Source organism: Euprymna scolopes, chromosome 3, assembly GCF_053919585.1.
Source record: "Euprymna scolopes isolate OS-2025 chromosome 3, ASM5391958v1, whole genome shotgun sequence".
Lineage (NCBI taxonomy): Eukaryota > Metazoa > Mollusca > Cephalopoda > Sepiida > Sepiolidae > Euprymna > Euprymna scolopes.
This window is the reverse complement of record NC_136484.1, coordinates 1,378,415-1,394,518: the sequence shown is the minus strand read 5'-3', so window position 1 is coordinate 1,394,518 and position 16,104 is coordinate 1,378,415. Positions and strand designations below refer to the sequence as shown.

At 34.2% G+C, this 16,104-nt stretch overlaps 1 protein-coding gene across 3 annotated transcripts in view; it reads right to left on the bottom strand.

Annotated features, from left to right (window-relative positions):
* LOC145252763 (protein O-mannosyl-transferase TMTC4-like) overlaps window positions 1–16,104 on the bottom strand; it is a 133,042-nt gene that overhangs the window by 99,973 nt on the left and 16,965 nt on the right. The window contains exon 1 of one of the 3 annotated variants that reach the window (XM_080112660.1): window positions 1,854–1,990. The exons of the other annotated variants lie outside the window; for them this stretch is intronic. Within the exon in view, the coding sequence (XP_079968786.1) occupies window positions 1,854–1,864 (11 nt within the window). The 5' untranslated portion in view covers window positions 1,865–1,990. Of the gene's footprint in view, window positions 1–1,853; window positions 1,991–16,104 lie in introns of those variants that run through there. 3 annotated transcript variants of the gene reach the window in all.

Sequence of the window (16,104 nt, the reverse complement as noted above, 5' to 3'; positions counted from 1 at the left end):
ATTTAAAATTAAATCACTTCTAGTTATAAGTGAATCTGCGCATGCGTAAAAATAATAAAAATATGTCGGCAAGTTGACTTGAATATTTTGGTTTTCCCTTGCCGATATATTTTTTAAACGTTATTCATCCATCCAAACAAAGATTTTACTGGTTATAAACCATCATTTGGCATGATTACTTTTTCATGTTAATGTCAGTGTTATGTGATCAGTAGTTTAAGAGTTTATCGGTTAAATATTTTAACACAGACACACATATACATCCATCTACTGTTTTTTTTATAGAGATAATAAAAAGAAAATTTGACAATATGAATATCCTCAGAAAACCCCTATCTTGAAAGAGATGCTCAATATTCTAGAAAGGGCATTAATAAACTAAGAATAATTATTGATCACGGATGAAAATTTACATTATTGAATCATCAAATGACAAAGACTTAAGAAATTTAAGAATAACTTCTACCCTATTCTCTGAATATTTGGTGATCCAATATGTAATTGCTTTGTGTGTTATCTGTTAGTTTTCATAGTTCAAACACACATATGCATACATATGCATATATATATATATATATATATATATATATATATATATATATATATATATATATATATATATATAATGAAAATTACAATTGAATTTACCAAAATGATCCAAGATGGGAAAATTAAAGAAAATTATAAATATTAAAGAATTAATATTTATAAAATTATCTCAGCCAGATAAAAAAGCTCGATAAAACCAAACAGGAAATAGAGCTTATAATATGAGCAAACAGTTAATAAAACATGTTAAAAACACTTTGAAATGAGTTAAAAACATATTTAATCTGAAAATAATAATGTGTTGATACCTATGAAAAAAAAAAAAGAAAAAGTCCAATGTGAACAAGTTCTAATTGAATCGTCCCCTTAAGTAATCCAAGTTACAAAAATTCCCACTGTTTACTATACTAAAATCACAATGACTAATGTATACCTATTAACCCTTATCCTCGAGTGGCCTCTGGGCCTAGATAAGTGGTGACACCCATGTAAAAAAAATAAATAAATAAATTTAAAAAAAATGAAAAAACTAGATAAATGGATAGTCCTTAATCCGCGGAGTTTCGAAGAAATACTCTCCTTCTCATCAGAGGGTAGGAATTAGCAAAATGCGGGATCGGATTTTGCATGCAGAAGTATTTGATGAAACAACAAGTAAGTCAAAGATCTTACTTGAAAACAAAAAAAAGTGAAGCAGAGGGAATATGGTGAAGAAAAAGGTGATTACACACGAATGGATAGTCTGGTAGAAGATAAAAAAAATCCAGTGACGGTAAAATCCAAATGTAAAACTTCAAAAAAGTTAAAAGAATTTCCATTTGTACAAGTAAAATCTAAAGAAATCCCATAATTGGAAGAAGATGGTCCATAATAATCCAAGGGCAGAAATCCATGGAATAATTCACAAAAATGTGTGCAAGGGAAAAAAAGAAAAGAGCCCAACAATATTAATAAAAGAAAAATAAGATGTGCTTTTCACTCTACTTCCGAGGCATAAATTCATTTATCTAGTGTTTCCTTTTCAGATTAAATATTTTTTAACTCATTTCAAAGTGTTTTTTAACATATTTTATTAACTGTTTGCTCATATATATATATATATATATATATATATATATATATATAGGTACACACACACATATATATATATATATATATATATGCATATATATGTATATGTGTGTGTAAGTCTCTGCAGAACAATATATTTACATTAGTTCTTATACTACAAAGTCTAAGGAAATACGATGTGAAAAGAACATATCTATTCGACATTTCTATGACATTCAAATAAATAAACTTACCTGGTCGTCATTGAACGGAGGAAAGGTAGTTTCTTTTATAACGATCAGCAGGGAAAATAATGAGACTATCGAATATTCACAGCTATATTCCCCATTTCTTCCGTTCCTGTAACTTTTTCTCCATTTTTTTTTTTAGCCGCAACTTCTCAAGTTATCCGTTTAGAAAGAAAAAAAAATAAAACAGAACAATTGTTGTTTCTATTTTCTTTTTTCTCGATAGTTCAGTCTACGTTTGTTTTTAAAGTTTAAAAGTCATTTTCGAATTTTTTTTTTTTTTTTTTTTTTGCATATATTTATTCTAAAGTGCTGGTGCTGATGTCTTATCTTAACGGAAAACGAAAGCATCAAATTTCGTTTGGCAAAGTTTCATCATCAAACTAAACAACACCCATCAAACAGTAGAAAGCTGAAATGCATGCAATTATCGTACACATTTGGCACTCACTCACATAATATGATAAAATAGCAAATACACAATCAGACGTAATTTTAACTGAAAAACTCAATTTTCTTTTCACTATATTAAGTTGAGTTTTTGTTACACTTATTAAAAGCCTACATTTTCTGTTTAAAAATCATTAAAACAACTTTTTAGATATACTCATGGATATGTGCACGACTGAATAAGGCTAACTAATTTGCATATTCTTTAAAAGGAACTTTAATTAGTAAACTCTTAGTTTTTATGGTTTCTTATGAAATGATTGGTTGCATTTAACTATTAGGTTTAATTCTATTCATGCATGTTTTCTACATGGTGCATAATGACGTAGCATTTGGGAAGGAAAAGTTCTCGCACATACACATCTATTTATACATCTATATCTATAGACAATAAAGTTGATTTTCTTGATCTAACATTGATATTAAAAGCCTATTTTTCTATCAAAAATTATTAAAACGGGCTTTATAATATACTCAGTCATGCATATGAGAGCGACTATATGAAGCTTTAATTAATTACTTGTTATTTTTCATGCTTTCTTGTTAGATGATTGTTTCATTTTACTATTACGATGAATTTTGTTTTGGAAATATATATATATATATATATATATATATATATATATATATAGTCTTTGAAGTTTTCTTAATATTTGAAACTACACAAAAAATTACTTTTTATCATTCGTTAAAAAAAAAAAAAAAAAACCACTTAGTCAGTAAGTAATTTAATCACCTGCAATCACTGCATAAACTCTCTCGAATTTACTATAATACCAATTTTTTTTTTTTTTTTTTTTCAAGGGATCATCAGTTGTTTACCATGAAACACTGTTTCGGGGATTTAAAAACAAAACAGTATATTACTTCATGGCTCCCCAGCAGTGTTGATCAAACACCACCACCCTTAATCTTAGGAAGAAGACATGTTACAAAATTTTTTTATCCAATTTCCTATTCTTAATTGCAATTACTAACCTTTTCATAGTATAAAAATGAATTTCTTACCTGTGCGATTCATCAATTTCCACATTTAAAATGGATACATTTAATTTATATATATATATAGGGTGTCCACAAAGTCTGGCAACATTATGTAGCCAGACTTTGTGGACACCCTGTAGATTATGTAGCCAGACTTTGTGGGCACCATTACACCACTCTGGTGATGGGATGTGTCTCCTCGCGGCCTCGGCTGCAGGGAGACAGGGTAGTACATGTCAAGGATTCGTCACTTGACACTCAGCCCAACAGGTGAGGGGCCGGGAACCGGCCCAGCACCTGTTGGACTGAGGTACACCGCCTGGGTAATACCTAGGAGGTCCACCCTCCCAGGCCTTGCCACCGGGCTTTCCGGTGGGGCAAGTTTATTGCTTGCTGCCTGAGGCGCCCCGACCGGGGAATGCCGACGGGGTTACTCAGGCAATTTTTAAAATTGCAGGAGTGCCCCTCCTTTAGGGGAGCCTGCGGGTATCCCACTTTCCAGGCCTTGTGCCAAATATTGCCGATGTGGGCGGCAATTAAATATACACCGTGTAGATTATGCAGCCAGACTTTGTGGACACCCTGTATATATAGCGTGTCAAGAAGTGATGAAAAAAAGATCCGATAAAGTGCTCCATCGTGGATGTGTGAGCTGAAGATACAATATTTATATATACATATTTCAAGGTCGTACCATTGGTTTTATTACGCTGAATCAGCCATAAGAGGTTGGAAAGAATCAGCGTAAATTCATCAGCATCATTGAAAACTGAAACAATTCAAAGTGAACAAACAGAGAAAAAAACGTTAAAAGAGCGTTTAAGACTCAGAGTTTCAAATTTTATTTATAACCCTTCCATAATCATAATCTATTGGCGTCGATTATTAAGTTATGTTTTTAAATTTGAATTAATAATTACAAAATTGATATTGGGTACTATATATTAATCGGTAGAGAATTGACTCTATAATAAATACGAAATCTGTCAAAATTAAAATATCATAAATTAATATATATATATGTGTGTGTGTGTGTGTGTGTGTGTGTGTGTGTGTGTGTGTGTGTGTGTGTGTGTGTAAATTACCGCAAAGAAGTAAAAATTGAAGATCTAACCTTAGCAGGAGTAAGCCTACTAAAACTCTTATTTTGCAGCATACGAAAATATACATTTTTCCGTTTCAATAGCTTAATTTTATACGTTTTATGTTATCTATTTGTTGATAGTTTGAAAGGTAACGACAAGGGATAGAGCGCTAAATGTTTTCGTTTCTATTTAAACTAATGACACGCAAGTAATTTTTTTTAACTTTCATATCAGGAATAAAAGTTAATCCCAGAAGCTTGTTAAAACATGGAGCCTCCCTAAGACAAGAGCTATTTATTTCAATTAGTGCCAGATGAGGATCAGAGCGTTTATGATGTTAAGATAGAAGCTTGGATTTAGATGTATTAAAAGTAACCAGCCACCTCTTTCCCCATTGTTACAAGATCAGAGGCGGGAGAATTAGATAGAACTTGTTTATGGCATTTGAAGTGTTGCTATATATGGTAGTGTCGTCAGCATAAATGTCTACGAATAGTCTTAGGATGTGATTTGGAAGATCAATGATGCAGATTAGGAAAATGTTGGGTTCAGGATGGACTTTTGAGGGAGTCTAGCATTAATACTGTGAACTTCTGATTTCTGCCCATAAACTACTACTCTTATGAGTCTATCAGAGAGAAATTATTTAATAATTGAGAGGACATTTCCAGCTATACCGTAGCTGGAGATCTTCTGGAGTAGACCTTTATGACATACTCTATCAAAAGCCTTTGATATGTCACGAGCAATTGCCCTTATTTGGACGCCTCCATCGAGACATTCACTTATCCTGTGAGATATAACCGGTAGCACATCTGCTGTAGATTTAGCAGAACGGAAACCATATTGCATGTCACTAAAAAGGTTATTTTTGCTGGGTTGCTTGATTACTTATTTAACACAGATTCCAGCAACTTCCTTAAGACGCTCCAGAGACTTTTTGGTCTATACTGAGAGGGAGATTATCGATAACCTGAATTCTTAAATACGGGGCATACTGATGAGCGTTGGAAAGTAATTCTCCAAAAGACAACGCTTAAACAGCTTTGTAAGTATGAGAGCTAGTTCTGGTTAAAACTTTTTCAACACTATAATTGGAATGCTGTTATGGGCAGTTGCTTTACTGGAATCAAGGATTGTGATTAACTTGACAACATCGAGTCCAGATATTTGTATGTCGCATAGCGCGTTTTCTGATACAGGGGGAAATATGGGGGGGACTTAGTCGCAAAGGGTAGAATTAGCTGCAAAATTCTTGGCCAACAGTTTGGCTGATGCTCACGAGATTACCTTAGGTCCATTGATGATGATTGGGATAGAGCACACGCTTCTGTTCAGGCCCCTGTTTGATATTTGCTAAAACCGGTGGGAACTAAGCCGCTGCTCGGCTGTTTTGTTTTGTTTTGTTTTAACGGACTGAGCATACAGCCCTCTTGAATTTTTAATTACTCTTTTACAGCGGTTGCTGGCATTTATTACCTTGGAAGCCATCGATAAAGGATTTCTGGGCGCAATAGCAGCAGTACAGTGGAGGGAACCTTGGCTGGCTGTTAGGCTATATCTGTAATTTTTTGGAGGGTATGAAGCGGTCTATCCCTAAAATTAACTATTCCATCAGGTCTGATACTATAGAGGGTACATTCTTTTTAAACATGGAACACAGATGTAAATGTGAAATAAATGTACGGAAGCTATTCCAGTCAGCCATAGAGTATCGATATACTGTACGATGAAGAGGACCTATTACATTTCGTTTTTATCTTATCTGATACAACAATGTGGTCGAAGACAGAACGGAAGATGAACATAGCTCAGGGCAAGTTGTGGGAAAGGGTCTAAGAGACTTGCATACTGATCGTCTGTGTCGGGCACACGGGTAGGTTCCTGAACAATCTGAGTGCTTACAGTATAAGATAATACTGCTAACATTAATTATGGTACTAATATACTAAATAAGAGTTTGCTGTGTTATGCATATGAACTATTCAAGTATATGTTAGATATTGGTATGTTGATTCTCGGTCAATTTTGGAATTATATATATATATATATATATATATATATGTATATATATATATGTATATATATATGTGTCTGTGTGTGTGTGTATATAAATGTTCACTGTGTTTCCTTGTCCAAAAGTACGTTTTGTAAATCTTAATTTACAGAGTTTTATTTACACATTTATATAACAAACTATTCCGTATTTATTTAATGAGCTTTTTCATCTGGTTAGGAGTATCCTATAAATATTTGTATTGATATTGATATCTTATTCGAGTTTACAGAATTATTCAATTTGTAAACTTGAGTATAACATATTTTGAATCATTACACACACTCACACACACACACATCACACACACACGTGTGTGTGTGTGTGTGTGTGTGTGTGTGTGTGTGTGTGTGTGTGTGTGTGTGTGTGTGTGTGTGTGTGTGTGTAAACAGAGAGAGGGAGAGAGCGAGAGAGTAAGGGATAAAGTATTGGACATTTTTATATATTCTTGCTGAATATGTGCGTGTACAGTTGTACATTATCTATATCTATATATATATACATATATATATGTATATACATATATATGCATATAATTTAGACGTATTTATATCATCTCGCTGACCAATGTTTTCTCATCTAAAACTCATTCTGTGTATTGCAAATTTTTAATTATATATTTATTGCTTTATAAAGATAAATCGTGATCTGCTCGAAAAAAATTGGGTTTGCATTGTTTAGAAAAAATTGACTTAGATGCAAGACAATCTCTATAAATATTCGTTGCAAATAGTTTCACCAAAAGTGAAATCTAGACGTCGCATGATTTTTCTTATTTTCTTATTTTAATTAAATATCGATCGATTTGTAGATTAGGGAAAGTCTTGCTAGTTTGGCATCGATATTTTAACCAAATTTTTACCGCATGGAATATTATCATTATTATATTCTATGTATCCGAAGAGTTTATTCTTGCCATTGTTGACCCCAGGGATTTTCTAGTTAGAATTATTTCTAGAAAGACATCGGGTACTTACGGGAAGGGTACGTGAAAGTTGTCAATATCCCTAAGTAAAGGTGATTTGTTGTAGAACAAACTGGATTCGAACTTAAACACCCAGGTTGTCAGTTTGTGTCGTTAACCAAATGACCATGGTTATCTCCACCCGCTTTAACATGGAATTTTACATATGCAAAGATGTGCTAATCTATATCGACAACAGAACATAATGGTAAAACTATAAAAGTGTAACATATTACCAAATTTTCTACCGTGGTATTTCCCCGATTGAACATATATTAACAAGACAATGGTATTCGACTTTTGTATTTTCAAAACTGTCTAGTGCTTAGATGGTCGAAATTATTGTCGGAATTGTTCCGGATGTATGAAAGCTCCAAAGCTCTGAACGCTACAACGGCGTTTTCCGATATACCTAAGATCAAATAGGGGGGACATTACGTCAATCGGGATCGACTGGTGTATCTCAAAGGAATTGTGGGTAGACCGAGTGGAATTCCAAATAAACTTTTGCATCAATCTATTATCTGTCCTCTCAATGGCATCTGATCTAGGTATGTCAGAAAATATCAAAAAAAATTGTCCTTAACTAGAAACAGCGAATATATTATTATAAGTAAATAATGTCCCTTTTGAGTGTTCTCGTTCTTTTTACTAAATATTATTATTTAATAAATGGTGAAGTGTTATTTATATAAATTATAGAAATAACGAGATATATATATATATATATATATATATATATATATATATATATATATATATATATATATATATATATATATATAAATTACGATATATCGCATATATATTTTTCTGCGCAGAGAAAATAGCCATGACGGCTTTAAAATTTTCAAAAAATTTCCAAAAGATGTTTAATAAAAGATGTCAAAACATTATTAAATTTTTATTTTTTTTTACCAGAAAAACCGATCATCTCTCATTTTTCTCGAACTTCTTACCTACCCATTTTTAGTAGGTGGTCGATCATTTTGACTTGGTCATGTTGTAAGTAGCTCCCATGCTGAAAAAGTGTGTGCTTCTTTACCTGAGATTATGTACTGTGAGAGGGACGAGGGCATGGCGGACAAATCAACTAAAAAAGCACTTACCGTCTACTTGTCAACTACTTAAAGCCGCAAGCTGATGGGCGGAGAAAGTATCGATTGAATTGTTGATGGATTCATTGTAAATATTTTACTAAACAAACACGCGAGTTATTCTGGGTTTGATATATCGACAAATTATTCACGTGAATATCCGGATGCTTAAAGCTAATCAATGATAATATTGCGACAAAATGAGTCAGGTAACGATTAGGGTTGCAATCAGCGTCGTCCACACGTAAATTGCATGCATAAAATGTTGAATGTCATTGTGTCGGACCGAACTGACCTGGATGTCGGATGGATTTTGTAAGTTACCTGCATTACGGAATTAACAGCTGATTTTTAGAGTGGATTATCCTAAATACATTATAAAACAGATATTGTGTCAGAGTACATCCTAAATTATGTCTACTATCTGTGTATCTTGTTCAGAAATAGGTGTTTAGAGTAGGCGGGAGTAAGTCAGGACACAAGAACGATGTGGTAGGTCTTGTTGTAATTACTTTTTATTGATGTGTCTTCAGTGTATGATTCATTGCGTCTTGATGCGGAATCGTACAAGATATACCAAACATCAGTTTGTAAACATGGTAGCATAACTAATTCATTTCGTATGAATCAGATGATTCCATTGTTGTTATTGGTTTCCCCGATATATTTCTTGCAAGAATTCTTTCTAGAAAGATATCAAGTATTTTAAAGAGGGACAACATGAAGGTTGCTAATATTCTAAGTGAAAGCGTTTATGTGAGAAACTGGAGTCACGCTTGACACACCCAGACTGCTATTTCGTGTTGTTAACCACTTAGATACACAGCTAATAATAACGTCGTGCCATGTAAAACGTATTATTGTATTTGTTTCGTTGTTACTGACAACGTGTTTTTTATTCTTACTTATTTCTCACTCTACAGGCTTATTTCACACGTTTAATGCATATTCATTAAAGGTAACTTTGTCTGTACATCTAATGAGCCAACCCTATTTGTCTAATCGTTTCCATCATCTCTCTATGTCTTTGTGGTTATGTCTATCAATACAAACAAATGAATCTGTAAATATGTGAAGCTATTGAGAATTTAAAGAATAATGTCTTACAAAATAACTAAAAGTAGTATTGATTTCGCAAAATATTGATACGTAGTGAAACAATTAAAATTAAAACAGTATACAATTAAAATTAAATATAAATATATTTTTATCTTGACATAAAATTATATGCCAACCAGTGCGTGCATTTCTCGATCTATCGTAATTTTTCTACATTAAAAATTATACATTTATATAAATTTTATTTATACATTTAATACACATTTAATACATTTAATGCACATTTATACATTTGATACACATAAAATACATTTAATACATATAAAATACACTTGATACACATTAAAATACATCTGATACACATTAAAATACATTTGATACACATTAAAATATACTTGATACATATTAATATATATTTGATACACATTATAATTGATACACATTAAAATATATTTGATACACATTAAAATATATTTAATGCACATTAAAATATTGTTCATAATTACTATTAATCGAATATTTATTGAAATCAAGCATGCAATGCTATATATATATAAAATAAAACCGCTTAAATCTTATTCAGAAAATAATTTTTGAGGTTCCATCCAATTTATATTTAATTACGCAATTAATTAGGAATCGATGATTACTTATATTAATTATGTACACCTTCTTCAAAAAATTGAAAAATGTGTCATTCAGCAGTGAAAAAACTCGTTATTCATTTAAATAGATCACAAAATATTAATCTAAAATCACAGAAATGTGTAAGCAATTCCATTTTATATATATAAATTATTATTAGTCACTAGGAGTTTTCACAGAGGCCACCATCAAAAGAATTCTTTGAGAACAACGTGTGGCACCCGCTGTACTCTGAGTGACAACAAGTCTCCCTAGATTTCCAGTACTTCCCACCTCTTTCGATAATTTTGAAAATTAATTTTCATTATCACAATAGCCGCTTATCATTGATTTTGCGTTCGTATCGACCATTGATATTCACTTGAATTTAGGTGACACTAAGCCTCTTCAAGATCCCAGTCCTTTTCGCGCTCATCGAGTATAGGTCTGGTTAGGGCTTTCTCTCCTAGGCATTTCCATCTTTCTTGACCCTCCTCGATTATTTGGTGTGGCAGTAGTTTATTCTGACACTGCATTTTTTTTAAATCTTTCTTGGGTTGATACAATTAACTGTTTCTTCCAGTAACATATATTAGCTTAGGTGGTCGTATAGTGCTATGAATAATAAAAAAGAGGAGATCATACCTGAGAAGATAAACTCATGACGAACGAACATATACTAAACTACGCTCAAAGCTCTAAAACAGATACTACACTATATTCCAAAAGAGGAACTAATGTGGAGAATGTGGTCTCATGGCAACCAAATATAACATACACTGTTTCAAATGAGGAAATTCTGCTTGGAAGGACGGAAGCTTAAACATAGCAAAGATACTATTTTGCCCCGAAAAGATGCGGTAAAGAATAGGAGCATGATATTACACTTTTTAAAATCAGAAAAGGAAATTAGAAATTCATAATTTGTAACAATTTATAATAATGTGATCAGTATAGAGCAATCAACAATCCCCCACTTTCCAACAACCAAGATGGTTGAACTGCTTGCTCAACGGTTGGCCTCCAATTCCACCTTAGACTACACAAACCACTCCGCCCAAATTTCCTTTTGTGGATAAAAAGTTATCTGAAAATAAGCTCTTCCCATAAGAAATAGACACCTTCCAGGCTTGTATGCCTGACATCACTCCTGCTATACTAATAAAGGAATTCCCCGCTGGTGTAGCCCCTATTTTCCCAACACTTTACAACAAATGTATTGGAACTCTGATGGCTTACAAATTGTTACTGTTGTACTAGTATTCAAGAATTCTGGGGAAAGAACTGGACAACTCAATTATTGCTTCATTAGTCTCTTTACTCTCTTCGCTAAAATCTTTGAGTCATGAATCAAACTAGTGCTAGTCCACCACCTCGTAAATGATAAACATTTTCTGGCCAATAGTATCGATTTAGGTAAGCTCGTTGCACTGCAGACATCATCTCATGGTCATATCTGAATACATATATCATGGACTGGATAACGCATTTTTGGTTATGGCTGTAACCCTGAATATATCTAACGCCTTTGGCAGAATATAGCGTGAAGGTCTTCTCATTAAAATTAAATCATGTGGTATTACTGGACGAGTACTTAATATAATCAAATCCTTCTAAGACAAGAGAACATCAAGGCATATATATTGATGGCCATACTTCCAAGCAGCATGAACAAATTTGAGTGTGTCTCATGAGTCTATCCTTGGGCATGTATTATTCCTGATAGTAATAAACCATCTCTCTTATAAAATTATACTCGAGATGGGTATATTTGATGATGACACCACGCTCTAAACAGACAGCAGAGGAAATCGAATGTACACTTATCCAAGTCAATTACTAAAACCTTACGGGTGGGAGATTATCGTGTATTAATATATATGAGACGATGTTATTTGTATATAACCTAAGCACATCATCCCGTTGAGATGAATCGTTATTTTTTAATATGTTGTCGAATATTTCAAACAGAAAAAAACTATTTGGTTTCTATCTGGATCCAAAAATGATAGTCATAAGGTCGTAAGATTATATTTGAAGAAATTATGTACGTTTGTATGCGTATGGGCATGTGCATATATAGTTTCCATTGTGTTAGCTCGCTTTGAGCTAATGCATAATAATCCAATAATACCAGTTATTTATCGCCGTTTAAAATTCAACTTGTAAGAACAATGGTTCGAAAGAAGGTCGGTTGCAGTCGAAAAAACACTTATTTGAAATCTAAGCCTAAAAAAATAGTTTTTAAACTCACCTGGATAAGACCATCAAGTACATTGACTAGAGCATGGTGTAAATCGCAAAAAATCAATATGAGAATAAGAATTAGAACCGAGTGAATAATCTTATCAATACACAGTTTTGGTCTTGCAATGTGTATCGCAGACGCGGCATTATCATTTTGGTTTGAAATTATAACGACTTTTCAGCTGCAAGGGTTTTTGCATGTCCTTGTTATTTAACATCAAATAAGACTTGCGTGTTTTTATCTCACAGCCAAAGTCACCGTTCAACATGGATTCCAGCTATTTCTAAAGAAACAAGATGTCGCATTCTATCGATTTCCGTTATTTCATTTTCACGAAAAACATTATTTGAACGTGTATGCTTATTGTCAAATGCTACATATTTATAGCTCAAGTACCTTTCAGCGTCGAATAAAATTGATATCGGAGACCCTCATAACAGGTACCTGACCGATGAACAGTTTTAAAATTCACTCCGGGGTGCCAGAATATATTCAGAGTAACCATTTTCCTTCATAAACTCCCAATGTTTTTGAATTCCGACGTATTCGCGTCGGTACCAAACACTCAACTCTCTTCTCTAACGAATTGGTGACCTCAATGTCCACCACAGTAACTGGCTAGGATTCTCTAATCACACAGACGTATCTGGTAGCACAACACATAGCTATATCCCATTCCTTATCTCAGTTGGTTACATTTCCGACACGTTAGCCAGACCAGCAAGATCAACATGCCTCATTCTAGATCTCTCTCTGACAACGGTTCCCGATGACTGTACAACAAATGCCCACAGCCCACTCGGGAATGCTGATCACGCTGTGATAATGGTAGAAATTAGCCTAAATTCTCGCCCTAAAACTGAAGACCAACTACTCAAAACAACGAGGTATTACAAAATGGCTGATTGGAAAGCCATCAGGGAGCTCATCAGAAATATCTTTACTCTTCCAGCGGAAGAGTGTGCAAATGAGACCACTGAATGGTTCAAAACTGCAATTGAAGCACGTGTTCCCGCACGGAAATTCTATAGCAAGCCCCACTCTCCCCAATGGTTTACTTCTGCTTGTGCAGCTGCCATTTGTCAAAGGCAGCATGCGTTCCGTAGATTCAACCGACATAAGTCCAACTCAAATAAACAGAAGTATATAGAAGCTAGAAATAATTGTAAGAGAGTGATAGAGACAGCTAAGACAGATTACTCTGAAACCAGCAGAAAACGCATCGAAGCACAGAAATTAGGAACCGCGTAGTAAATAATGGACAGTCAACTATTCCCCCACTATCAAACAATCATGAGGTTGCTTGCACGGCAACTGACAAGGCTAATCTGTTGCCAGTCGGTTTGCCTCAAACTCCACACTGAACCCGGTACACCACTCCCTCCCTGATTTTCCTCTGCGAACAGACGCCACACTAGACGATTTGAAAATCTGATATTCATAAATGACCTTCCTGATAAAATTGTTTCGGAGATGGGTACATTTGCCGATGACACCACTCTCTATAACAGATATGAGGGGAAAACAAATTAACACATATCCAAGGAAATGGCAGAAACACTAGAGAATGACCTCCAATCTGTAGTGGAATGGGGACAAAAATGGATGGTCACATTCAATGCTGCTAAGACTAAGCTTGTTTCCTTCAATAACTACAAGATACCTTCTCTACCACCAATAGCAATGACCAAGAACACGTTGCCTGAAAGTACTTCTTTTAAACACCTCGGCCTAACGTTTACAGGGAATATGAACTGGATTAGATGCATTGAGAGCATTGCCAAGGCTGCTGCAAGGAGGGTTGGCTCCCTCTACCGTGCTAGAAAACTACTTACGCCTGACAGTATCCTGTACCTCTATAAGGCCACCATTCGCTCATGTATGGAGTACTGTTGTCACATATGGGCTGGTGCATCTGCTGCTTGTCTCTCGCTCCTGGACAGGGTTCAAAAGAGAGTCGCCAACCTGATAGGTCATGAACTGTCATCTAGGCTTCAGCCTCTGTCCCATCGATGAAATGTTGCATCCCTCTGCCTGTTCTACAAGTACTTTAATGGTGAATGCTCTGACGAACTGCAAACACTTGTACCTCCCCGACGTAACTACCCCCGACAAATCCGTCAAGCTACTAAGTCTCATCCCTTTACAGTAGAGATCCCTAGGTGCAAGAAAGCCTTTTACTCCAATAGTTTCGTCCCCAGAACTGCGGGTCTTTGGAACTCCCTTCCGAAATTCTGTTTTCCCAACTGTACTGATATGCAGAAGTTCAAGTGTAATGTGAACAAACATCTTTCTACTCATCTCCCTTTATAATGACCCTGCTACTTAAGTCCCTGATAGTAGCCCCCTGCTTCAAAGTGGCACTGTGCCTTGTTTGGGGTGAAAATTGAATTTAAAAAATACGTTCTTTTTAACGGAGATAATTCGTTTAGATGCAAATTAATGCATATGAAATAAGAAGCCCCCAGTATCCTTAAAGATAAGTTCACATAAAACCCATGCCAGATTGGCACTTACATCTCTAGTGCTTCCAGACACAGCTAGTACTCACTGTACACCTGTCAGACATAGCTGGCACTCATATACACCAGCTGAATACAGCTCGCAATACACCCGCCAGATACAGCTGACTCTCACTCTGAACCTGCTAGAACAGTTGGCACCTACTATACACCTGCAAGACATAGCTGACACTCGATCTACACCTGCCAGACACAGCTGGTCTTTACTCAGTATCTTCCAGACACAGCTGGTTCTTACATACCAGAGATAACTGGCACTCATTCTACGCCTAGCAGACACAGCTGACACTCACTAAATAACTGCCTAACAAAGATAGTCGTCATTCAATACCTGGCAAACACAGCTGGTTCTTACTCTACATCTACCAGACATAGCTGGAACTCATTGTACACCTACCAGGCACAGCTATCGTACTCTAGGTCTACCAGATACAGATGAAAACCAAAGAAAATTATCGAACAAAACAAAATTATTCAATCAAATGGTAAGACAGTGTGTAAAACGTTTAGATATTATACGAGACTGTGCACTGTGTGTGCACAGTCTTTGTAAACTTTGTCGTGGGTTCTGACTGACAATTTATACAACGTTCATAATTCTGTCTCACACTGTTTTTTGATTATGTCGTTAAATGAATGCTTAGATTATGTTGATCGCCATTCACAAACACAGAAACAAATTAAACTATTATAAATGCAGTCAAAATAAAAAACGTTTCCCATTTGTCCAGTCAAACTCTCATTCATTTTTCTAAGTACATCTTATTATTATAAAATAGTCCTTATTAGAAAAAAATATCCTTATTACAATTCAAACCATAATTTGCTTGAATATTTTTTACTTATTTTGTAACGAACAAAACAAACAAACAAACAAACAAACAAACCAATAAATATGTTTCATAAAAATTCGTTTATTATTTGCATGTCTATTAGGATGGTTGCTATTAAGCGTTGGGTATTTACTATTTCATGTGATTATATGTTTGCCCCTCTTTTTGTTATTTATATTTGTTGCTATGTTGGTTACTTTTCCTACTTATTTTGTTATCTCCGTTTTCAATGCTCCTATGTAATATTATATATATATATATATACATATATATATATATATATATATATATATATATATATATATATACAACTAATAATATTATATATATAATAT